Here is a 27,902-nt window from a genome sequence, read left to right on the forward strand (position 1 = left end):
AAAATCAATGATCGCAGTGTCACAAGATGAGCGAAAACAGGGCCGAAGTCTGTAGAATAGCAAGGTAAAATATTCTGTCCGAATATTAAGACATTAATTATGGACGAAAACCCGTATGTCCGAAAATTAAGGGTTGCGAAAAAATAATTAGTTTGCTGAAAAGAGGGTGTCCGAAAACTTAGACTGTCCGAAAACTTAGAGTAATTAAGGTATGTTTTGTTTTCAATATTTGCGGTGTTAACTATAATGGAAACACAGTTTGCAACATGGTTTTAGGGCGTTTTTTGTAAATTTGATATTCGTATAATTTTTACGCTTATCTATATCCGATGTTCTGATCTGTTCTATCGATATCGGATGTTTGTGTCATCTAAATACACGTTGGTTATAAATAAATTGATATAAAAGTGCAAACATGAATACCGCTTCGTTTGACAACAGCAGAAATATGTAAATGAATTTCACAGCTCTATGAAAGTAATAACAGCTAGGCGAGAAAAGGCTGGGCAATAGAAAGCAATTCGATTTTAAAAGGGGCCTTTTCACAGATTTTGGCATGTATTTAAGTTTTTCATTCAATGCTTTATATTGATAAATGTAAACATTGAATCTAAAAAGCTCAAGTAAAAAAACTAACAAGAATACAATAAAAAAAATAACCATCAACTGGGCTCGAACCACTGACCCCTGGAGGCCTGGAGAAGAAGTCTATCGCGTAGACCACTCGGCAATCCGTGCTCACACAATGAGGGATGTATTTTATACTTTATATGAGAAATCCTCGTAGTTTCACAAAATATAACGACAACAACAAAACTCTCCAAATTATTCAATTGTTTCGCGTTGCAACGCTTTATAATTTTCAGGTTTTTAAATCGTCAAAAGATGCAAATAATTGATATTTTAGAGTATGGTTAATGTTCAGTATTACTATTGCCTCACAAATATCATAACTGAAACGAAAATTTGCGAATCTGAAACAACTTTGTTTAATTTTGTCAATTTACCAAAACGTGAAAATTCCCCTTTAAGCATCCACGTTTTCCAACTTTTACCTCTAATACTGGTATATTTGTCATGCCATCATTTGTGTTTCTAATAAAGCATCACCTTTTCCCTACACTTGTTAATTCTATATCAAACATTTGATCGGATGTGTAATGAATGCATATAGGTGTATTGTACATAATTCAAACATTGTTACAATTTGTTTTCTGCAATCGATTAACCTTTTCCGTGGGAGTTAATCAGATGAAGTTATAATTACCTAAATTGAGTTTTGTCAACGATGATTTGGTCGCTAACTTATTAATGGACTTTTTCGCAGATCGTCTAATTTACAAGTTGCCGTTTTTCTTTTCGATTTTGGTTGAAACAAATTATTAAAATGTACACAACTTTAACGCAAAGCCAAAGCACAAAATAACGAAGATAAAAAAATTGATTTGAATTATGAAAATTATCAAAAATTTTAAGCTTTGTTTTGAAAAATACGTGCATAACTAATATATCTTAAACATACGTAACAGAGAAATAGAACCTGAAAGGACGAATGGTAAGCGCGATAACCCGTCGAAATTTCATCTTTTTATAGATGGTTTTAGTTACATTATTTTTTTTTATTACATAACAGAGCAGAACAGTAGTTTATTTGCGACTTAAGCAGATACAGATTATTGTCAACAACAACAATAAACCTAAATGAATGTTTTGGATCAGTAAATCAAGACAATGTGATATTAGATTTTGAGTTGGTCCATGTTTCTATTAAAAAAAAATGTCATATTGTGAAAGTATTTTTACAAATTTCGGTGATAAAAACTTGTCCGCTGTGACCCATTCAACGTCCTAGGTTACACAATTCAAAACACTCCCACGTTTCTCCTAGGCATCGGCTTGTACTCTCGGCCGTTGATGAATGGTTTATCCAGTCTCATTATCTTCTGTCGCTTTTTTCATGATTGGAATTAGCTCCTGTCTGGTTTCCATCATCTCCCTGTGGTATTGTTGCAAGACACCATACGGGGTCCCTTTAAGCTCGTTGAAAGCCTTCCGCACTTGCTTTTGTTCGAGGTATAAGTAAGCAAACTTTACTACAATAGGCCTAATTTTTGCGATGTTATTACGCTCTTATCTATGGCACGGTCCAATTTGAGGTTTCTGGATGCGTTCTCAATTTGTAATTTGGATTCAATAAAGTCCAGAATTTTTTTCTGACACTGTTCATCTTTTTCCTCGGGAATTCTGTAGAACAAGAGGACCTGAAAGGCCCAAAGTGGCTCAATTGAAATACAAGTGAACTGAACTGTTTTGTGCAGCCCTAGATATAATTAGAACAACTGTTTTAACAAAGTTTCACGAAGAATTAACAGACCGGAACCATTTTCGAACTCATCCGAAATATCATTAAACAATGTTCTGACCAAGTTTCATGAAGATTCGACAATATATGTGACGTTTAGAGTGTTTACAAGTTTGTACTATAGCCATTTAAGGAAAAATGCCCCGCTTCTCGTGACCATGTTTTTTAATCAACCGAAACCATTTTTGAACTAGTCCAAGATATCATTAGGACATATCTTCTGACAAAGTTTCATGAAGATCCAACAATATATGTGGCCTCTACAATGTAAACACGGCAAATATTCATGACGCACAACGGACGACAGACAATAGACAAAAGGTAATCACAAAAGTACACCATGAGAAAACAAGATGTGTTTGTGAAACACTATGTCCCCGTATATGACGTTTGACCTTGAAGGATGACCTTGACCTTGACCCTTCACCACTCAAATTGTGCAGCTCTATGAGATACACATGCATGTCAAATATAAAATTGCTAGCTTCAATATTGCAGAAGTGACATTTCATGAGCAATTTTGACCCATATTTTTGACCTTGAAGGATGACCTTGACCTTTCACCACTCAAAATGTGCAGCTCCATGAGATACACATGCATGCCAAATATCAAGTTGCTATCTTCAATATTGCAAAAGTACTCATAAAATGAGCGATTTCGGCCACATATATTTGACCTCTGCCCTTGAAGGATGACCGTGACCTTGACCTTTCACCACTCAAAATGTGCAGCTCCATGAGATACACATGCATGCCAAATATCAAGTTGCTATCTTGAATATTAAAATATTGCAAGTGCACATTAAACGAGCGATTTTGACCCATATATTTGACCTTGAAGGATGACCTTGACCTTTCACCACTCAAAATGTGCAGCTCCATGAGATACATATGCATGCCAAATATCAAGTTGCTATCTTCAATATTGCAAAAGTTATTGCAAATGTTAAAGTTGGCGCAAACCAACAGACCAACAGACAGGGCAAAAACAATATGTCCCCCACTATAGTGGGGGACATAAAAATATGCTAATAAAGATTGTCACCATGTTTGAAGATTATATTACTAAATCTAATTGAGTAAACAAAATCAAGATATGATCAGAACATGTGTTCTCAGCAAGTGTCATTTAGATTTAACTAAAAATGTGACCATCAGTATTCACAATTTTTCATTATAGACAACTATAGACATTAAAAAAATTATATTTTCAATTTAAAAATCAATAAATCCCATTTAAGACACAAATCTTTGATAATCAAAAAACTAAATTCAGACAATAAAATGTGTGCCTAAATTATATTTTGTCTTATCTATGGTGCCAGACAAATAGAACAACAAGGTATAAAGTTGCTGATCTAAAAATAGAACAACCAGGTTCACTTAGAGATGTGCATTGATTTGTGCTGCTCTGCAGATGGCTGATAAGGGTTAGTTGAAGGAATTACGTGTGCATTCATGATTGGAGGTCAAACAATTCAAACTACCAACAGTTTTTTCTCCCCCGAGCGAGTTATTTTCTGCCAATTAAATATTTCTACATTAAACTGAGAATATTTCATAAATACATGTGGGTAGAGTGTCTAGAGTGTTGACAAGGTTTTACTATAGCCATATAGAGAAAAAATGCACTGCCCTCTTGCACTCATGTTTTTGAAGCAAACTGACATTTTTTTTATCTCGTCCAGGATATCATTAGGACAAATCTTCTGACCAAGTTTCATGAAGTTCGGAAAATAAATGTGGCCTCTAGAGTGTTAACAAGGTTTAAATATAGCCATGCAAGGAAAAATGTCCCGCCCCCTGACGGCCATGTTTTTCAACCAACCGGAACCAATTTTGAAATCCAAGATTTTATTGGCACAAATCTTCAGACCGAATTTATGAAGATCGGATAATAAATGTGGCCTCTAGTGTGTTAACAAGGCAAATGTTGATGAAGCACGACGGACGACGGACAAAAGGTGATCACAAAAGCTCACCATGAGCACATTGTCTACCATGCTAAAATGCACGTTTAGCACTGTGGTTCGGATATATAATATTTAAATTGATATTTATATCCGAATCCGGAATGTCTACGTTTCATTTTGTCTAAAACAAAATCCATTGAATGGTTGCATCTCTAAAATTGCTTGGATCTGAGCAAAATGTGATGTAATTACCAATGTGATGGATATTGCTGGAATGGCCGTTAAGAACATTCTTTCTGTTAATTTATTTTCAGTTTTTTGTTACTAGATTATGATATCAAACACTATCTTACGAATGGTTTGTGTGTTAGACCACTATTCTTTCAAATAATTAAAAGCGTGCTAAACGAATTGCCCAAACCATAAGCTTATTATAGTTACACTTTTCAAATACCCCAGATCATTCCGATTGTGAAAATTCATAAAATGTGTAGGTGTGTATTGATTTGGTAAAACAGTGTTTTGGTAGGAGAGGCCAATTTGTGAACAAGTCCAAATTTAAGATTCATACACGTTTTTTAAGGTCTTACCATCTGCAAACACTGAATAAAGGTTAATCCAGGTACCTCTCTAGTTGAAATTACCTGCAAAAAAAGTGTATTGTTGTTTTACACCATAAGAATTGCATGGAGAGAATTCCAATAAGAAAAAGCTTGTTAACTTCGTCATTGTCAGTAACAAATCTAGTTAAAAGTCGTTAATATTCAATTACGAAAATGCATTGAAAAACGCAACAACTTAATTACTAGTCTTGCGCTTTAGTGTTCTTGTGTGGTTCCCATGTTTCTGTCAAATCAATTTCCATGTCGTTCTATGTACTGTAACCATCGTTCAAGAGTCTGATGTCAAATATGTCCAAAGTAAAATATATTATACGCTTGCTTTAATGTGTAAATGAACTAGTGTTATTTCTCAGTTCGAGAAGGACATTTCAAATATCAGAACAAATATAGATTCATGACCATGAAATAATTAATGTGTATTTTTTGTTTACAGATCCAACTAAATTTCATTGATTCAAGCGTTTACATCAAACCGGTGTAAACTATTTCACTCAACAAACTAGTTGCAAGAGTGATCAACTGTTCAATATCACCTGGTGCAGGTGTTATAGTTTGTTTATCAAACCGGTAATGGAGTGCAGAATAGATCATCTGCCTATCATACCAATAATAACTTCATCATTGATCATGCAATTTATGTTGAGTCCGTTTGCACAAAGTTCTTAATAGAGGTCACAATTGTCGAGTTTGTCACGGTACCGAACTTAAGCGGGATAGTTGATTACATCAGTAAGCTGACCTGTTAGCTCACTCGGTAAAGCACTCGCCTTGTTAGCGTAACGAATGTTCGGGGCATTATTGAATAAATATAATGATCGATATTTGTATCAACGCAATAACACAAATATCATACAATATTTAAAAGGCAGTTACGCCTAGACCATCATTTCATTGCCCGGGTATAAAACGTAAATAAGTGCCGGACACTCCGTGTTATATCATTCTTATTGAGTCCTTGTTTATTTACGTATCATAATAAGCGTCAAAATATCGGTCAAATCCGTATGCATTCGTTATGTGTCCGTTGTATACGTCATATTCACGTTAAAATTGTGCACACGGCCCGTCAGAATTAGCACAAGTTACAATCGGCTGTTTCATTGTTTATATCTGTATTTTGACTAAGGTAACAAGACAGTACCACGCACACAAGAGGGCTTAGCGGACACAACTATTGTATTTCACACACATTTCAATATTGTATCGAGTTAAATGAGCAAAAAAATAAAACGCACAGAAAACTGAAATGGAGTTGTGTACATTTATTATTTTTCAAAGACTACGTGACACAGTCTTAAATGGTGCCGTGCCAGAAGCTAACCGAGATGTAACAAAAACACTATACGGACATCACGGGCCAAATACAACAAGGCGTCATTGAAAACAGGTCAGTTGTTTTAATAAATGATGGCAATCAGGGAGGGCATTTCAAAATTTTATATAAAAAGTAAAAGGCGTCATGACAACTAAGTTTTAAACATTATTTTTGAATAATTTAACGTTGGTATGTATTATAAGTATTTAGAATCTAAAGCTTCTTTAAAATAAAAACGTACGTGGAAATAAAAATATTCAAAGAATTGAACATAGTTTTTGACATGAATAAAGCAATTAGGAGCGCACAAATAAAAAAAATACAAAATAGTTTTGTTTATAATTATAATAAAGAAAATATGGGCGTCTTGTGTTTATTATTATAAAAGAGAAACAAGAAGAGGGCAAATTGATAAGATTTTTTGAAAACAAAGTTTTCCGAATCGTAAAATATAGAAACTAGAAAAGTAGAATTTAAAAAGAATATTGCAATAATTGGAAATTATTAAAATTAATTAGGAATGTACACATAAATAAGATAGTAATGTTAATTGCGAATATGAATAGGTCAAACAAAATAATGTATATATACGTAAATCAATTATCGTGATTGTGTGTATTGCGAATGAATGTGAGGTATCGGCTATTTGTACATATGTATATAGTGAAGGTCTTGTGTAATTTTAGGTTAGAATTAATTGTGTTCTGTCACGGATAATGTGCAGTTATAATATACTGATATATAAGCATGACATTTCTGTTTTAGAATAAACTCTATAGGGTACATATAGGTTTATTAGAGCCTACCATTTACGCATGGTGGAAGCATGCATATCGCATTAGATTTATGGGATAAGTCCATTTATAGAACAAGACCTTAATTTGAGATATGCCGATACAGGTTCTGATATTATGGATGCATCTATATAAAAGTCTATCCTATTTATTTATTTGTTAATATGAGGTTTATGGAATCATACTATTAACATGTCAAATCTGTCATTATAAAAGGCTTTTGGCAATAGGTAGCGAATACATGTCTTAAATTTCCTGGTTGCACGTATGTGAATGTCATAATGTCAAGCTGTCAAATGCCTTGTTTTAGGAAGTGTTTCGATATTAATTAATGTAATTAAAGTTGTATTTACTGAGTCGCTCTTGTAAGTTGTCATGACGATATTAAAGTATAGATAACGGGGATAATTTTAAATTTATACCATCATTTTGAATAACTGATGGATTGGCAAATGTATCAACACAACGCAAATGAAAGATCGATATTTCAAGACTGCGCAAATGAAAATCGACATCTCGAGACAACGCATTCCAGAACGATGTGAAGACCATACTACGCGATTAGCATGGAGACATCACTGTGTTTTACTCTCAAAGTAAACACATGGTTCTTTTGCGAACAGAAAACCCAACGCCAGAAGATTTCGGAGGACAAAAAGTGACGCAACACTGGACAAAATACTTATGACGTTAAACACTAAAGAGTGATGCAGTGGTTCATCTATTTGAAATGCGTAAACAACGTATCCGAAGTCAACTAAAACTTCGGCACCTAAGCCATCAAGGAAAACACTGCTATATTTAATACCTTGTTAGCATTATGAACAATAAAAGATCTTTATGTCCCGAGAGAAATGATGAAGCTGGAACCCAAAACAAAAATACAAACAACAACGCAAACATCATATACACCTCGGAGAGCAGATCTGAAACACCAAACGCTTGCGAATCGCCACGGACGAGTTAACAATCGGCTAATCTTCTCGACGGCGGCAGTGACTAACTCGACTTGAAAGCAACAAAAAGCAAAGGGTAACAACTCCAAAGAGACTAAAGAAAGAATTTCAAAGAGTTCTGGTTCTTGAATTCTGCTTTATCTCTTAATTTTCTCTCAATATACATGTATGAAGTTGTATGTTAATCCCTTCAACAATTATAATTTTATGGTTGGCACATTAAAAATAACAAAAAGCAATATCTCTATTAAACCTGAAAAGTTAATGTTCTTCTACTCAGCACTTCTATGAAGTTTTATTTGAATCCCTTTCATTCATCCAGGGATTCGCTCAGCAAAGCACAGAGAGATAGACTGATGGCAGGAGAAAAGGACAGATTGTGACTTTGGTAAATGCTTACCTTCGTGGGAAAAGAATTTTAATAAAAGCAACCATTCTGAACTATGGTAATGAAGCCAAAGTACAGAAATAACTGTGTTTCAAATAGTCCTTACATATAATTTAATTTCTTTACATGCATACATACACAAAAGTATATTAAACACATATTACAAAGTGTAGTATAAACAAGACTTGACATTAACCATGAATAAAAAAGAGAACCAGATCGCCAGTATATTGGCCACTATAAAAAAATCTTTGCAAAATAACAAACCGCCATATAATATAAATAGTGTACATATGTGTCTTTATCACATAAACACATTAATTTGTACATATAATAAACATTTGTAAAAAAGAGGACCCTAAGGGCTCTTGAACGCTTACCCGGCAAAATAACTGTAGCCCAGTGTTATAACACTCAAGACCTCGGGTTTGGGAATACTTTTGATAACAGAGGCATAATTTGTACATACATGTATTTTCCTATATTTCTCAATTTAAAACATCTCACACCACCACAAAGGCCAATGTTGATGACCGAGGCATAATTTGTACAAACTTATGAGAGGACCACTATCTAAGTTACACACTTTATATTACACTTGTTATTATATTATATTTACGATCATAAAATATGAACCCTGGGTTGTGGTCACTTTTGACCCCAGGGACACGATTTGAACAAACATTTAAGAGGATGTCTACACGATCTTACAAACAAAATATGAATCCCTCAGGTTTTACAATTTCAGACCGTAACATTTTTTTCAGCTTATTTCTATACAAGTAAATGTAAAACTGGTGAACCCTGGGGTAAGGCCACATTTGACCTCAGGTGCATTACTTAAACTGTGTGCAGAACCAGTAGATATTACTACATACCAAATATGAAAGTCTTGGGCTTATTTGGTTAAAGACTTGATAACTGAAGATTTGTCCCAATGTAGCTAAGTCTAAGTAACACTGGTACACCCCAGGACCAGGCCATTTTTGACCCCAGTGGTATAATTTGAAGAAACATTGTAAAATACCATAAAACGTTGTTACATGCCAAATATTAAAACATTTTGGTGGCCATTTGAGGAAATTGTTCAGTGAACATTAGTTTTTAACAATTATACTACAAGACCACAAAATGAACATCCCAGAATTCTAACCAACGTATAGGAGGTGATATCGTTAGATTAATGCACAGATGAAAAACATCACTGTATATGAATAGGTCACCATGAGCAGGTTGTGCTCAGGTGAGCTAAGAACAAGTAATTCATATTAAACTACAACAGACACCCTCTTAAGCTCAGCTATATATCAACTATAGTCAAAAAAGGTGTATTAGCCTTATTAAACATCATTATCAAAACCCCGTTTCAAAAAGTGTCCAATGGTATATGTATATTCCTTTTTATATAAGGAATATAAAATTATTAAAAACATTAAATATATTAAAGTATAAGAAGTATGTTGTATACATTAATACCTATATTTTTAAAACACGAATAATAGACGTTTGCAAAATATGCATGCATCTTGACTTGTATTAAAGTTGTTAACCTTGATCAGACATTTTTACATATCGCATGCATTGACTTTTCATTATTTAATCTTTTTATTTATTCCTTTTTTTTCTACAATATGCACATCACCAAAATATGTTAATAGAATGATCAAGTAGCAGTTTATAAAACATAATGATAAAGCCGCGCTATTTACAAGCAACAACGGTCAATTACAACGTTCAGGAGTAAATTATATAAAAATTGCAAATAAATACAAAACAATATGTTATCGTGTAAGTTACTGTAACTCGGTTTACTGAGCACTGTGTTTGCATAGATATCAGTAGAATAGAACCCTTTTTTTTATTTTTATAGATTTCACACTGTAGATTTATTGTTTCCTAAGAATTGTGTTAGCTTTGTTAGTTGATAGTGGTCTTCTTTGCCTCAAGAACAAACCCAGGATACTAACTAATACAAGTATTCCGCAGTCGGAGACATATGCCCCCCAAACGTGACCTTGACCGTGACCTAGTGACCTGAAAATCAATAGGGGTCATGCCAGTCATGATCAATGTTCCTATGAAGTTTCATGATCCTAGGCCTAAGCGTTCTTGAGTTATACGGACCGACAGACAGACCGACATGTGCAAAACAATATACCCCCTCTTCTTCGAAGGGGGGCATAATAATACAAGAACAAAACACGTTTTGTGGGGTTATGATTTGATGTAACAAGTCCTTATGACATTGACCTCTGACAAGTTGACCTCAAAATTGTTAGGCATTCTCCTTTCATCTCCAATAACCAGCATACCAATACAAATGATTGTCAAATGGGTTCCCTAGACATCATGCATACACAAAATGGTCTACTGACCAACTAACCCTTCATAAAAGCAATATACCTTCAAATACCTCATTTATTGAAAGGGTGGAGGGGAATACTTACCAGTATGAAAAATAACATGGGTCTCTAAATTTAACAACATATGCACAAATCTATAATAGAAAAAAAATAATAATGCAATATTAATGTTAAAAAATGTTTGAAGATCATAAAAACCAACAGAAACAATGGGCTATAACACATCATCATGAATTACATTTAAATAATTCAATACATACAACATTTTCATTTAAATACTAGTATTTGATTAAAATAATAATTTTGATTCAAAGAAACAGACCACACAACTTTCTGTACAACAAGAAATATAATTTGTAGGCTCATTATTACTTACATTTATTCCTTCTTCTAATTTGAATATTGTGTACTTTTTTTATTTACAAAGGGTTATCAATCAAATCTATGATAACTGGGAAACAAGAGCACCGCATAGCGGGTGCCAACGCTCGGATGTGGGTGCATTTTTGAATAAATGAAAGCTTGTCAAAGGAATTTTTTTTAGAGGTCACAGTGACCTTAACCTTTGACCTAGTGACCCAAAAATGGGTGTGGCGTGTATAACTCATCAGGGTGCAGCTACATATAAAGTTTCAAAGCTGTAGGTGGAAGCACTTTGATTTTAGAGCCAATGTTAAGGTTTTAGCACGACGCGGACGGCGGACGAGCTGGCTATGACAATACTTCAGGTTTTCTCAGAAAACAGCCAAGCTAAAAATGTTGTAAAAACAGAAGGCCCATTTGTAAAATTTATAATATTTGCAGAATAAAGGCACAAGAAACAATGGCTGTAGTGATACAATTATTAATGTGTGTAAATGATATCCAAAAATGTAACATAAAAGTCATGATAGATATAAGAAAAAAGTTCTCCAAATTATGTATAATTGTTACTTTTTACAACTTCCAGCTAATAAAAATTAGAATAGGAAAAAACAACAACTATTTTAGTAAAATATTCAGCCTTATTCTGGGACAACAGTGCTTAATGCATGTGTATAAAGTGTTGTCCCGCTCTAAAGGGATGACACTTTTCGCTTGTATGGCATTTTTCATTTAAAGGAAGCCCGTTCTAAGCAAAATTCTAGTTTTAATGGAAAGTGTTATCCTTGGTAAGCCAATGCTGTTTGCATATATAGTCTAATCTGGAATGACACTTTATGCAAGTGAATAATTAAGCCCTGTTTTCTCAGATCTAGGCTCAAATTGTTTCCAATGTGCTACTTTGCCCACTCGTAGTAGGCGTAGCTGGGTGTGAAGTTCTTGTCTCCCCCTGTGTGCTCATTGTCATCCTCCTCCAGCACTGAGGACTTGCCAAACACACATTCTGCATAGCTTGGAGGGGCTGAAATACAGTCATCTGTAAATCAAGGATTCAACAACATTTATACATGTGCGTGCGTAAAATTTCGTCACTTATTAGCTTGTGCAGTCTGCACAGGCTTATCAGGGAAGGCACTTTGGCTTTTTAAAGGTTTTCTGAAAATTTTGTTAGGGCGGAAAGAGTTGTCCCTGATTAAACTGTGCGAACTTCTAACATGCATGAAACCCAGTTTTCACAGAATGCGGGGCATTTGTGTTCCTTTTCACACCATTGGCCTTTTAAATGATATCAAAGAATCAAAGCCATTACAAAAATAAACAAGAGCACCGCCTTGCGGGTGCAGACCGCTCATCTATTTTCTTTTTAAAGGTGAAGGGACTCTCATTTTCAATCACAAAGGAGGGAGGAGTGGAGTGAAGAGGGGTGTATAGTGTGGGGTTGTGGACATTTATTACATTATCTTCCAAAAAAGCGAAAAAAAAAAAAAAAAAAAAAAAAAATCGGGGGGGGGGGGGGTATAGTGTGAGGGTGTGGTGATAATTTGTGAGATGATCTTAAAAAAAAAAAAAAAAAAAAAAAAAAAAATCAAAAAAAAATTTGGGGGGGGGGGTGGGGGGGGGTGGGGTGGGGGTATAGTGTGAGGGTGTGGTGGTCATTTGTGAGATGATCTTATAAAAAAAAAAAAAAAAAAAAAAAATTAGGGGGGGGGGGGAGGGGGGGAGGGGGGGGAGGGCACGGGGGATGGTTTGGGTGAAGTCTATTGTGGTATGTCAGGTAAGAGTAGTTTCATCAAAGTATCAATCAAATCTAATCATAAATAAAGAAGTTATGGCAATTTTAGCAAAATTTAATAATTTGACCTTGAGAGTCAAGGTCATTCAAAGGTCAAAGTAAAATTCAAGTTGCCAGGTACAGTAACCTCATGATAGCATGTAAGTATTTGAAGTTTGAAAGCAATAGCCTTGATACTTCGAGTGGATCGAAACACAAAATTTAACCATATATTAAAAGTTACTAAGTCAAAAAAGGGCCATAATTCCGTAACAATGACAACCAGAGTTATGCAACTTGTCCTTTTACTGTACCCTTATGATAGTTTGTGAGTGTTCCAAGTATGAAAGCAATATCTATGATACTTTAGGGGTAAAGTGACCAAAACATAAATCTTAACCAAATTTTCAATTTTCTAAGTATAAAGGGCCCATAATTCCGTCCAAATGCCAGTCAGAGTTACATAACTTTGCCTGCACCGTCCCCTTATGATAGTTCATAAATCTTGCAAGTATGAAAGCAATAGCTTTGATACTGTAGGAATAAAGTGGACCTAAACACAAAACTTAATCAAATTTTCAATTTTCTAAGTATAAAAAGGGCACATAATTCTGTCAAAATGCCAGTCAGAGTTACATTACTTTGCCTGCACAGTCCCCTTATGATAGTTAGTAAGTGTTGCAAGTATGAAAGCAATAGCTTTGATGCTTAAGGAATAAAATGGACCTAAACACAAAACTTAACCAAAATTGTCAATTTTCTAAGTATAAAAAGGGCACATAATTCTGTCAAAATGCATGCCAGAGTTATCTAACTTTGCCTGCCCAGTCCCCTCATGATAGTAAGTAAGTGTACCAAGTTTGAATGCAATAGCATTGATACTTACTGAGAAAAGTGGAACTAAACGCAAAACTTAACCAAAATTTGCAATTTTTTAAGTACAAAAAGGGCACATAATTCTGTCAAAATGCACGCCAGAGTTATCTAACTTTGCCTGCCTAGTCCCCTCATGATAGTAAGTAAGTGTACCAAGTTTGAATGCAATAGCATTGATACTTTCTGAGAAAAGTGGACCTAAACGCAAAACTTAACCGGACGCCGACGCCAACGCCAACGCCAACGCCAACGCCGACGCCAAGGTGATGACAATAGCTCATAATTTTTTTTCAAAAAATAGATGAGCTAATAAAATGGACCTAAACACAAAACTTAACCAAAATTGTCAATTTTCTAAGTATAAAAAGGGCACATAATTCTGTCAAAATGCATGCCAGAGTTATCTAACTTTGCCTGCCCAGTCCCCTCATGATAGTAAGTAAGTGTACCAAGTTTGAATGCAATAGCATTGATACTTACTGAGAAAAGTGGAACTAAACGCAAAACTTAACCAAAATTTGCAATTTTTTAAGTACAAAAAGGGCACATAATTCTGTCAAAATGCACGCCAGAGTTATCTAACTTTGCCTGCCTAGTCCCCTCATGATAGTAAGTAAGTGTACCAAGTTTGAATGCAATAGCATTGATACTTTCTGAGAAAAGTGGACCTAAACGCAAAACTTAACCGGACGCCGACGCCAACGCCAACGCCAACGCCAACGCCAACGCCAACGCCGACGCCAAGGTGATGACAATAGCTCATAATTTTTTTTCAAAAAATAGATGAGCTAAAAATGATTTCTGAGAAAAAAATAACATAAGGCCACAATGGCCTAAAAGTGTTGGTACGATTGCAATATAAAGCATTGTAAACAGACACTTTTATAAAAACTCAGAGAATAACAAAAACAAGGAAGCCTCTTACCCATGACATATTGTGGAGGTTGGGAGACAGCAGGGGCCAATGGCTGAACAGCGCTGAAGGGGCCCAGGTTGGATGGCTGAACAGCGCTGAAGGGGCCCAGGTTTGATGGCTGAACAGCGCTGAAGGGGCCAAGGTTTACACCATATTGTTGTTGCACCACCTGACGTAAGGGGATGGTACCAATGATCAACTCCAGGGGCACTTCAAGGTCAAATGCGGGGCCCGCAGGATCCACTTCAAGCTGAAAGACAAGCAAAGGTCGGTCTTACACACCTCCAGGCAAGGTCTGTCATTAACATATGAGGTTTGTTATGCAAAAACAGGGCCTAGTGCATGTGCGTATGGTGTCATCCCAGATAAGCCTGTGCAGTTCAAGGCTTTTATGGAATTTTTTTTTAATCATGTCTTCTCATTAGCAAAAATCCAGTTTAAGCAGAAAGGTTCGTGTCTGATGAAGCTGTGCAGACAGCACTGGCTAATCAGTGAAGACATTTTACACACTTGCAATTAGACCCGTTTTTCCACACTGAAATCATATATATAAATAAAATGTTACTTTATTGCAACTGATACAGTAAATTATAAAACGCAGTATACATACAGCTTTATAGAAGCTTTAAAAGGTACTATGAGCTAAAGGAACAAATACAATATTTTATTGAAATCAGCGGTTTTTTGCATATAAACTTAATTTATCAAGTTTTACAACACTACCATTAAAAACATATAACAAGCAAACAATATCCAACCATATCAACAACTTATTTATATGTCTGCATGACAATATTGCTAATACAAACATAAATGCACCTGTAAAACATATTTAATGTCAATGATACTGCATCCAACCAGGTATGACGGTGGTATGGGGGGTACATGTAAGGGTTCTCTGTTCCAAATATCACTGTCCCCAGGGAGAATAGCTTGGTGGGAAGCTACTGCAACATCTTGTTGAACTGAACGCTTTTTCTGTATAGCATGGTACATTATGTACTGAAATAAATAGGAAATTGAATATTAAGTAGACTCATGTGAATTATGTTTCCACTTAATTTAATATTGCGGAATTACAGACAGTCTGAATTAAATATAATATGTAAATATTAAAATATTTATAACTTCCTTATTTTAACTCTTTACTTGCGTTCTCTTTTCAATTGTTTCATTGCAATACAATGAGAAACACCATCTACAATATAAAAAACTACTCATTTAATAATCATGATTTAAAGCCATTTAATTGGTTTCATTTTTTATGCAGTTTTGCTATGGAATAAATGAATTGACGTATTAATTATTAAAGGGAACAATGCATAATCTTATCATGGTTGAGAAAAAACATAGCATAATTGAAAGAAGTTTTTATGAGTTCTCTCCAGTCTACATACCATAATCAGTCTGACCCTAGAAGCCTTCATTTTGCGTGAAGAGTGGTTGCATATTTCTGCACTAAGCTGTATGGTCTCACCAGGCACAAATCCTTGTCTGTCAATCCTGAATGTGGCTGATATGGGGCCAGACTTGCAACACAAGCAGCACAGGTTCTTCTCATTGCCTCCTTCAGCGGGTGACTGCAAGTATTACTGAGGCTGTCACTAGAAAAACATCAATGTTAAACAGGCAATATCATGGCTGTCAAAAAGAACCAATGCTTAGTTGCTAAACATACACTATAAAGGCTGTGAAACACCACTAAGTTGCTAAAGAAGCACTACACAGAATGTCACTAGTAATCAGCCAAAATGTTACCCAACAGGCAGTATTAATGTTATCATTAGCAAACACCACTTTATGGCTAAAGAGTCATTACAAAGTCTGTAACTAGGAATTAGCCAATATGTCACTTAACAGGCACCATACAGTATGTCACTAGGTTTCAGCCAATATGTAAACAGACACCAAAGTCTGTAACTAGACATTTGCCAATATTTTCCTAAACAGGCACTTAAACATCTGTTACTAGGAATCAGCCAATATGTCATTTAACAGGCACCATACAGTATGTCACTAGGTTTCAGGCAATATGTGACTAAATAGACAAATCAAACTCTGTAACTAGACATTTGCCAATATTTTACAGGCAATATAAACTCTGTCACAAGGAATCAGCCAATAAGTAACTAAACAGGCACTACAAAGTCTGTCACTCGGTTTCAGTCATTTTATAATGTCACTAAACAGGCACTACAAAGTATGTCCCAAAGAATCTGCAAATATGTGACTAAACAGGCACTATAAAGTATGTCACTTGGAATCTGCAAATATGTGACTAAACAGTCGCTACAAATTATGTCACTAGGAATCTGACAATGCCACAAAACAGGCACTTCAAAGTCTGTCACTAGGAATCTGCCAATATGTCACTAAACAGGCATTACAAAGTCTGTCACTTGGAATCTGCCAAAATGTTACCAAACAGGCAGTATAAATGTTATCATTAGCAAACACTACTTTATGGCTAAAGAGTCATTACATAGTCTGTTACTAGGAATTTGACAATATGTGACTAAGCAGGCACTACAAAATCTGTTACTAGGAATTTGCCAATATGTAACTAAACAGGCAGTATAAATGGTATCATTAGCAAACACCAATTTATGGCTAAAGAGTCATAACAAAGTCTGTTACTAGGAATTTGCCAATATATGAATAAACAGGCACTTAAACATCTGTTACTAGGAATCAGCCAATATGTCACTTAACAGGCACCATACAGTATGTCACTAGGTTTCAGCCAATATGTGACTAAACAGATAAACCAAAGTCTGTAACTAGATATTTGCCAATATGTGATGAAACAGGCACTTAAATGTCTGTTACTAGGAATCAGCCAATATGCCACTTAACAGGCACCATACAGTATGTCACTAGATTTCAGTCAATATGTGACTAAACAGACAAACCAAAGTCTGTAACTAGACATTCGCCAATGCCACAAAAAAGGCACTTTAAATTAAGTCACTAGGAAACTGCCAATATGTGACTTAACAAGCACTAAAAAGTATGTCTCTTGGAATCTGTCAATGCCACAGAACAGACACTACAAAGTATGTCACAAGGCATCTGCCAATATGTCAGTAAACAGGCATTACAAAGTGGTTAAGTCTTTCACTAGGCTTCAGCCAATATGTCACTTAACAGGCACTACAAAGTCTGTCACTAGGCTTCAGCCAATATGTCACTTAACAGGCACTACAAAGTATGTCACTAGGAAAATGCCAATATGTCACTTAACAGGCACTGTAAAATATGTCACTAGGAATCTGCCAATGCTAAGAAACAGGCACTACAAAGTCTGTTACTAGGAATCAGCCAATATGTCACTTAATGGGCACTACAAAGTCTGTCACTAGGAATCAGCCAATTCGTCACTAAACAAGATATACAAAGTCTAGCTTTAGAAATCTGCCAATATGTTACTTAACAGGCACTAAAATGTCTGTCACTAGGAATCTGCCAATATGTTACTAAAAAGGCACTACAAAGTCTTTAACTAGGAATCTGCCAATATGTCACTAAAAGGGCACCACAATGTATGTCAGTAGGAATGTGCAAATATGTCACTAAATAGGCAAAACAAAGTATGTCTCTGGTAATCTGCCAATATGTGACTTAAAAGGCACTAAAAAGTCTGTCACCAGGAATCAGCCAATATGTCACTAAACAGGCATTATAAAGACTTTCACTAGGAATCTTTGGATATGTAACTAAATAGGCACTATTAAGTCTGTCACTAGAAATCAGCCAATATGTCACTTAACAGGCACTATAAAATATGTCATTAGGAATCTGCCAATATGCTAGTAAACAGGCACTACAAAATCTGTCACTAGAAATTAGCGAATATGTCACTCAACATCATCATCTTTAGAAAGTTAAATTTAATAAAGACCTTTCTTACTAGATTCAAGTTTGAAATGCTTCATTGCCAACCCTTAGTTACTGATTAGCAACAAACAGCATTAAAACTGAACAGACTGCAAGTTACTTGCAGGCTGTCATGCTTTTAAGATGTTTGCACATGGCCATATTTACATTTTTCTGATATGGAAAGGGTTAACATGACTCAATCTATAAAGAATCGGTTAGCTAAAAAACAAAAAGACTCGCATTATGTTCTATCTTTGCATTTGCATACTTTTCTGTGCCATCCACATTGCTACAAATGGTTGGGTTGTTGTAAAGTTTGAAAATACACTAGAAGTGACCATGTCATTTTTCCTCTTTTCTTAAAAACTCATTTTCTTCAACGTGTTGACAAATTAATAAACTTATAAATTCAACACAGGACTGTTACTGTAAACATTTGCATGTTTATAAATAAAGGGAAAATACAATCCAGTCAGTGCAAGAGACAAATATGTTTCCAAGTTAAAGATGAATGTGTCCGACTCATGAGCAAATTCGTAAGGTATTGTTAATCAACTATTTTTATGCCCCCGAAGGAGGGCATATAGTGATCGCACTGTCCGTCTGTCTGTCCGTCTGTCTTTCCGTCACACTTTGCGTTTAGGTTTCGAAAAATGCTCATAACTTCAATGTCGCTTCAGATGTAACCTTCATATTTGGTATGCATGTGTATATGGACAAGGCCTTTCCATACGCACACAAATTTTGACCCCTTTGACCTTGACCTTGAACTTAGGGTCCACGTTTAGGTTTCAAAATCTGCGTTTAGGTTTCGAATAATGCTCATAACTTCTATGTCGCTTCAGATGTAAACTTCATATTTGGTATGCATGTCTACATGGACAAGGCCTTTCCATACGCACACAAACTTTGACCCCTTTGACCTTGACCTTGAACTCAGGGTCCGCGTTTAGGTTTCGAAATCTGCGTTAAGGTTTCGAAAAATGCTCATAACTTCTATCAAAGCGTTTTTCGGGGGCATATGTCATCCTATGGTGACAGCTCTTGTTTAATTTAAATTAGCTGGGAACCCAATAGTTATTTCAAAAATAGATTCATATGATATGATACTAAAAGCCCGAACCAGCTGAGACCTGGCTTTGATCGAAGAGCTCGTTATCATAGAATTGTACCGTTAACCCGTCCGACTCAAGAGCAAGTTACCCTATGTACTTTTTTTGGATAGAACGTTAAGTGCCCATTACACAGTGACTCTATGATCAAACAAGCAAATTCGTTGAATTGATATCCCCGCCAATATACTTCTGGACAGCCAACGTGCATCATCCTCTTATCCATATATATACTCATACCAAGTTTCAATGAAATCCGTCAAAGCACTTCCAAGATATGGCTCCGGACACACAAAAAAAGCATTTTTTCAAGATATAAAGGGCCATAACTCTATTATTATCCAATGGTGTACAATGCCATTTTGCGTGCATCATCCTCTTATCCATATATATACTCATACCAAGTTTCAATGAAATCCGCTAAAGCACTTCCAAGATATGGCTCCGGACACAAAAAAGCAAATTTTTCAAGATACAAAGGGCCATAACTCCGTTATTAACAGATGGTGTACAATTCCATTTGGCGTGCATCATCCTCTTATCCATATATATACTCATACCAAGTTTCAATGAAATCCGCCAAAGCACTTCCAAGATATGGCTCCGGACACGAAAGTGCCAGGCGGACGGAAGGACGGAAAGATGGAAGGACGGAAAGACGGACGGACAGATGGACTGACAACGCCAAAACAATATCCCTCCGCCTATGGCGGGGGATAACAAACTTTTTTGAATACTGGGTAATTCCAAATGTTTACAATCAGGCGATTTTAGTCCCAGCAGATCCACCAATCTAAACATTTTTGTTGAGCGTTTAAAAAGTTTTTAATCAATAATTGGTCAGTTTTAAAGAAATGTATTAATATATTTTATATTAAAGAATTTTCTTCTTACATGTAGTTAAACAAAAAAATGGTGGAACATTGTTTATGTGTAAGTTTTACATATGCACATCAAGCTACATTTAAACACAAGTTCTGATTGCCTACACTATCATGAATGTTGCATTATAACTCGGGCGACTAAGACGTGACGCTGTACACACAGCATAAATTTGCAAATTTTTGCCGAATCATCGTGCATTGGTGGCATTTTGAATGAAAAATATAGGCCTTTTTCAGTTGGATTAACTGTAGGTATTTTTAAATTGATTTATAATTGGGCGGTGCTCTGTGAAAAGGGGTTTAATGCATGTTTTTTAAATGTCATCCCAGATTAGCCTGTGCAATCTGCACAGGCTAATCAGGCACGACACTTTCCGCCTTAACTGGATTTTTGCAAAGAAGAGACCATCTTTAAAAAAAAATACAATAAAAGCGGAAAGTGTCGTCCCAGATTAGCCTGTGCTGACTGCCCCCTTTTTACAGAGCACAGCCCAATTTGTATAAATCGAAAGGCTAAAATGCGGAAAACACTTTGATTAAAAAACAAAATCACCTTCCAAACAACCCGTGCACCTGCCATGTGCTGGGTCAGGGTATCCCAAACAAACATTTTTTAAAAGATTGCCTTCAGAGTATAATTATATAGAATGTTAATATAGACAGGCTTGTAAAAAGGTACTTGCTGGTTACATAAAAGCATAACATTACCACTCCATAACCATCTGTTAATAATAAATACAATGTAGAAACATGATTTGTAATTCACTCTGTCATTATGGGGTGGTAGGCTATCAGGAGTGAATGTCATCTCCACTTATCTCCAGCATTCTTTCTTGGATTCACTGCATATTGCATTCCTAACAGCTATTCAGTATCTGTACAGATTAATATAAAACTTTAAAGAGCAGAAGCTAGATCACTGAAAGAGGAATATTGATAAGTCTACAGTGTTAAAATGTTTTAAGTAAGGTCTCACTATTTTCAGACTTGGCTAACTAAATGACAAGAAAAATTGAAAGCAGACAAAAAGGCAAAATAAAAACAAGATAAAAAACACTTCTGTGATTAAAAAATAACCAAATGAAGGTAAATGTTTAAATGGTGTGTAATCTAAACCAATGCCCAAGTCACCATCTATAAATTTAATTGGTTTGAATTTGTACATACAAAAACATTCTAGTGATTAAAAAATACCCTGTTTAAAAAGCAATGCTAGTTCTTCATATTAAGGTCGTTTTATAAAGGTTTGCCCCTTTCAATTTCATTTGGTTAAGGGTACTTTTTGTGCAACAAGTAATCAAAAGAAAGTTTTCATTTCTCAATTCAATATTTTGAAAAAGAACTTTACCATGAATACGGCCATGTTTTTAATTTGATTGCAACTTTATCGTTTGTAGGGTTTAATCGTTTGTAGGTTTGTTTTTTCAATCAATGAAAACTTTGAACGTTGGCAGTAACGAAGAATTTTCATCAACTAAGGTATTTAGGCAGATACTGCCTTATCTATTAGGGTTCCACATGTAGGAGTCTAATTTCTGACAAGACTGAATTACCATTACTACTGCAATAAAACATTTCCATTACTCCTGCAATAAACAGAATGATTTTAGTTTAAAGAAAAAGAAACACTTAACACTGGTTTTCTCCGCTACCAGACAAATGTTTTTTGTTTGTTTCCAAGCCAGGTACTAAACTAATTAAATGATAGACTGGTGATGGGGTTTCCTTACGCAAGGTAATTTAGACGTCATAAAATATGCTGAGCGCTAGTTTGCAAAAATAATTAACAGACCAATAATAATAACTTCATGTGAAAACTTGATGGATTATCCAGGATAGTTGGGCGACTACTTTTGTATTTATTGGTTTACAAAACCAGTGGACGTATTTTTAAAAAACCCGAAAAAAAATAAACATTAGATTTTTTACTTTTTTTTTTAACAAAAATTCCAGATCCTACGAAAATGGTCCCAACAGTAATCAGTTTTCTAAACGTTCCGCGCTTTAAACATGACATCGCGCACTGAGCGGTCTTGTTGTACTTTGTTTTGGTATTTTACGTTCTTGTGTGTATAAATATGCAGTAACTGTGATAAACCAGTCTGTTGTTATTGGGAACATGGCGACTCCCGTCGACTTGGACAACAAGGGAGATTGTTTATTTTTGCAAGTGGACTTGTTTGGTCATAATTATAACGGACCTGCAAAGATTTTTATTCGCGCAAAAATTTCCGAGACTATTGGAAATGCCCTTGCGAGGATACTTGATGACGAAAGTCTGACTGTGTCCAAACCCGAAGCCTTCCAAAATACACAAGGGATCTTACTCTAAGATCGCAATGGCAACAGACACGCCCGTCCGAGCTATCCAGGAGTTTGGATACGAGTACTTGCATGTACAACTAGCAAAAGGTAATATTTTAATTTTTGGCTATCTATTATAAGATTTGGAGTTGCGCCCTTGTCTTTTCGCCCCCAGGATGTGCCACCCTCTTCGTTTCGCCCCCAGTGAATTAGAGGATATTTATTACGTCAATGATTTAACTTTAATACAGCCCGAGGGTGGAAACACCTTGAGAGCGAAACATTTGACGACCTATTTTAATATTGAATTCTGAAACTCCTGACCTGCACACCATCATCCATTGCAAGCTTGAAGTTGATTTTCAATTAATTAAATATTGACTCAATTAATTAAATATTCCGGATGGTGGTAGAATAATTGTCATGATGCATTGTTAAAATATGGGATTTCATTGTTTGATATAATTCATCATCATAAAATCTAACAATGGTCAATTTCATATGCATGTCAACTACACTTCTCTACTTGATGTGAGATGTTGTATTTATCTGACAATGTTTTTTGTGTATGATAAAGTTTGAATGCACAAACATTGGAACTTATGTTATAATATATATGTATTTAAATAGTATTTTTGTTGTGACAGCTTGGGTGCAGAGAACTACTGAAGGACAGCAACCTGCCGGCACGGATGTGTTCCAGGTACGTGTTACTGGCTGCGCAGAGGTCCTATACCCACCTCCCAAAAGACATGCTCCAGACTAGGACTAACAATGTGTTTTGTTGTTTTTATTGAATGTGTTTTGTTGTTTTTAATTCAATAAATTGATTTTCAAACTATATTTGTAATGCCATCTGAAAGATAACAAATACACAATCTTTTTTTCTTTTTTTTTTTCGACCGCCTGACGGATACTTTCACTGAAATTTTTTGTAAACCAATAAATAAAAAAGGAGTGGCCTTATGGGTTAAAACAGTGTGTTAAACAATTTTTTGGTATTAAAACTGCTTAAGCAAGAAAACTTACAATATAATAATGACTTAATACTGTTAATAGTTGAAGAAGACTTTAAACTAGCACTAGTCAAACAAAGGGAACTAAAGGCCCTAAGTCGTTCACCTACGACATTTAGAAACATACTGTTATGAGAAGATTTTGTGATGTTTGTATAATAACTGTGGGCATTTCTCTAGTTTTTTACTCAGTATGCCACAGACTTAATGTCACATGTAAAAATATTAGAACAACATTTTTTTCCTAAAAACATATGAGCTGTGGTCTTAGAAAATGGGGTTTAATAAATGTGCGTAAAGTGTTGTCCAAGATTACCCTGTGCATTTTTTCCAACTTTACATCTATGACAAGTGACAGTCTTTATTTAAAAATATCTCCCAATTAATTTAATAAGAACTGTCAGATTGACTGAATGAATGAGATGCATGACTAAACAACAATACTTTTGTTAATAAAGGCATAGATTTTGTTTTCAAAAAGATATGAAATTAAATCAATTTATAAAATATTATTCTGTATTATTTAATAAAAGATATTTATGTTATTATGCTTAGTTATCAGCAATTAGCCTTGGTTTTACACTGTGTGCCAACAAATGGGTGGGGTAACGACGTAGCAATACTACCAACTGACCAACCATCTTAAAAGTGTTAATTGATCCAAGACTGTTTGACCATATGTATAAATATCTATGTTATCGTTACTTTTTATCCCAGAAGCTTAGAACAGGAAAACTATCAAATATTACAAACCAAATATCAAACCCCAGAACCTTGCTGATTGAGAGAAAAAAATTAAGTTGATCAATATTTACTTCACAAATTTATGAATCATTTGACCCCAAGGGATAGCAAGTTTTGACCCTAGGCGCATGATTGGAGCAAACTTAGCAGAGGCCACTGCATCAGATTACATGCCAAATAACACATTAAGTTTAAACTTATATAATAACAAGATGTGTTTGTGGAACACAATGTCCCCCTATATTATGTTTGACCTTGTAGGATGACCTTGACCTTGTGAAGGATGACCTTGACCTTGACCTTTCACCATTCAAAATGTGCAGCTCCATGAGATACACATGCATGCCAAATATCAAGTTGCTATCTTCAATATTGCAAAAGTATTCATAAAATAAGCGATTTGGGCCACATATATTTGACCTCTGACCTTGAAGGATGACCTTGACCTTGACCTTTTACCACTAAAAATGTGCAGCTCCATGAGATGCACATGCCTGCCAAATAGCTATCTTCAATATTGCAAAAGTATTTATAAAATAAGCGATTTGGGCCACCTATATTTGACCTCTGACCTTAAAAGGATGACCTTTACCTTGACCTTTCACCACTCAAAATATGCAGCTTAATGAGATACACATGCATGCCAAATATCAAATTGCTATCTTAAATATTGCAAAAGTATTCATAAAATGAGCGATTTTGGCCACATATATTTGACCTCTGACCTTGAAGGATGACCTTGACCTTTCACCACTCAAAATGTGCAGCTTCATGAGATACACATGCATGCCAAATATGAAGTTGTTATCTTCAATATAGCACAAGTTATTGCAAAATGTTAAAGTTGGCGCAAACAGACCAACTGTCTGCCAACAGACCAACAGACAGACAGACAGACAGGGCAAAAACAATATGTCCCCCACTACTATAGTGGGGGACATAAAAACAAAATAAGTTTATACTTAATAATATAAGTAACCCCTTAGTAAGAGGCAAATTTTGATCCAAGAAAGATGATTTCAACAACCTTGGTAGAGGTAGTATGATATTGACTACCAAATATCAAACTACTGACCCTGTTGGTTTTACAGAAGAAGATTTTAAGTATTTTTTTATGTAAGTCTCTTTAAATCCTGTGACCCTGGAGATTGGCCCTTTTTGACCCCCTTTACACGATTTCAACAAACGTGGCAAAGGACCAACATAGAATTTTTACAATGTAAATATAAGGAAAACAAGTAACCCCCAAGACGGATTCGGCTAATTTTGAGCACAGCAGCACTATTTGAACTTTCTTTGAAAATGGACCCCTGTACAATGTTATAGACACCAAACTCAAACCTTAGAGAGAATTTTCTTTTAGAGACGAAAATTTTGGAAGTTTAATTTTTGAAATCTTTAAAGCTTTGGTGACCTACATATGAAATGGACTGGAACAGTTTGAATAACTTGGAAGAAAGAGAGTAACACAATGATCATTCCTGTGAAGATTTAAACATTTCAAGAGGTGAAGGTGGAGAATTTGTTTAAAGATTTTTTGTTTCAAAAGCATCTAACACACGGCCAACAGACATCACTATATCCTAGAAGCTCCCAAGGAGCACTTTGTGCTCGGGTAAGCTCAATAGAAGACATCCTAAGATATTGCAGAAAGAAACATAACATTATACTACCTTATTTGATACATACCATAGCCATAGTCTGTTCATTCAAGTCTAACACACTGACCACAGTAAATAGTTTTTTTGTCTTGTGATCAAACTTCCAGGGCCTGTCGATTTTTCCCTTGAGTGAATAGCGCACATTACCAAAGGCACCTTCAAATGATGACGGCAGATTTGGAGGTAAGAGAAATGAGAACGGGAATGTGTGGCGACCAGCTTGCAATAAGGTGCTCTGTCCTGAACACAAAGACAATTACTTATAAACAAGTTAATATGTTGAATTTATATCCCCTACCAAATACATTTTGTTTACAGATGGGTGCAAATCCCTTGCTATATGGTATACTCCTACACAAATAATTAAGTATAATTGTTTCAATGGATTGCAATTCTCCTCATTGATATCTACAAGTTACATCATGCAAAACAAACAAAGGGCAATACAACTTATTTGAGAAAGTGAAGGGCTATGGTTCTTCTGCATGACACTTAATACTTCCCATTGATTTCTAAACACACCCTTGAAGTTTCATGTTGAAATATTGAATCATATATATATATATATAGCACTGGAAAGTTACATAATACAAAAAGACAACAACGAGCAATTACTCTTACATAAGAAGTTGAAGAGTAATGGTTCTTAAGCACTTATAATCATTGACATTAATACACTCATGAAGTTCCATGTTGATATCTTGTAGCGTATCTGAGATATAGTGGTTATATAGCCCTAAAAAAAGTTACTACATAGAAAAACAATAAAGGGCAATAACTCTTGTTTAAGAAAGTTTACGGTTACAGTTCTTGTGAAAGGCCATTCTCCTAATTAATATCTATACTCCAATGAAGTTTCATGTTGAAGTCTTGCATGGTATCTAAGATATAGCTCTCACAAGTTACATCAAGCAAAATAAAACAAATTGCCATAACTGTTATATAAGAAAGTGCAGTGTTATGGTTCTTAAGCATGGCACTTCTCCTCATTGATTTATTTACACCCATGAAGTTTAATTTTGATATCTTATATAGTTTCTGGGAAATGGCCTTGAAAAGTTTGTGACAGACGGATGGTTGGACCGACCGATGGACAGACAGACTGACTGATGGACTGACAACACCAATTCTATATCCCTCCGCCTTTGGCGGGTGATAAAAAGACATCATTGTGATCTGTAAGCATTGATTCATTGGGGAGAGTTCTGATGCATAATTAAGCCATGATAGTTATAGCCCAATTGTTTTAGTCATACACATGTAACTTACAAACGTTTGACTGTTACTACATAATCAATGCTTACCCATCAATTATTTTGATACAAACATATAAAACTATATATGGTTTATCTATATGTTTAAAGGTTTTCTTCAAGTACTGAAAATGTAAACTTGACAATATTGCTTCAAAGTACATTGGCATATCTTTATGTACATTAATATATTATATTATGTTAATGTTATCATCATTCATATTCTTAAAGGAACTTTAAATGCTCTTGGATAAGTAGAAAAACCACAACAGCTTAAAAGTCCAATTTAAGAACATATAAACAAAACGTTATCATAATTGAGTTATTAATACTAAATAGTACTAATGTGGTTTTATTGTGCTACATACATGTAATGCAAACACATTTGTTTGGAGCAAAATTTTGCAAT

The 27,902-nt window shown here is 35.1% G+C and overlaps 1 protein-coding gene across 3 annotated transcripts in view; it reads right to left on the bottom strand.

Moving 5' to 3' along the window:
- Positions 1–8,449: 8,449 nt before the first annotated feature.
- The window catches only part of LOC127877207 (arrestin domain-containing protein 3-like), a 38,129-nt gene continuing 18,676 nt past the window's right edge, over positions 8,450–27,902 (bottom strand). For 2 of the 3 annotated variants that reach the window (XM_052422882.1, XM_052422881.1), the window contains exons 4-7: positions 16,038–16,220; positions 15,460–15,642; positions 14,650–14,890; positions 8,450–12,098 (exon numbers count right to left, since the gene is read on the bottom strand). In XM_052422882.1, the coding sequence (XP_052278842.1) occupies positions 11,974–12,098; positions 14,650–14,890; positions 15,460–15,642; positions 16,038–16,220 (732 nt within the window). In that variant the 3' untranslated portion in view covers positions 8,450–11,973. Of the gene's footprint in view, positions 12,099–14,649; positions 14,891–15,459; positions 15,643–16,037; positions 16,221–26,268; positions 26,481–27,902 lie in introns of all 3 variants that reach the window. The other variant, XM_052422880.1, reaches the window with a different exon arrangement.

Source organism: Dreissena polymorpha, chromosome 4 (genome assembly GCF_020536995.1).
Source record: "Dreissena polymorpha isolate Duluth1 chromosome 4, UMN_Dpol_1.0, whole genome shotgun sequence".
Lineage (NCBI taxonomy): Eukaryota > Metazoa > Mollusca > Bivalvia > Myida > Dreissenidae > Dreissena > Dreissena polymorpha.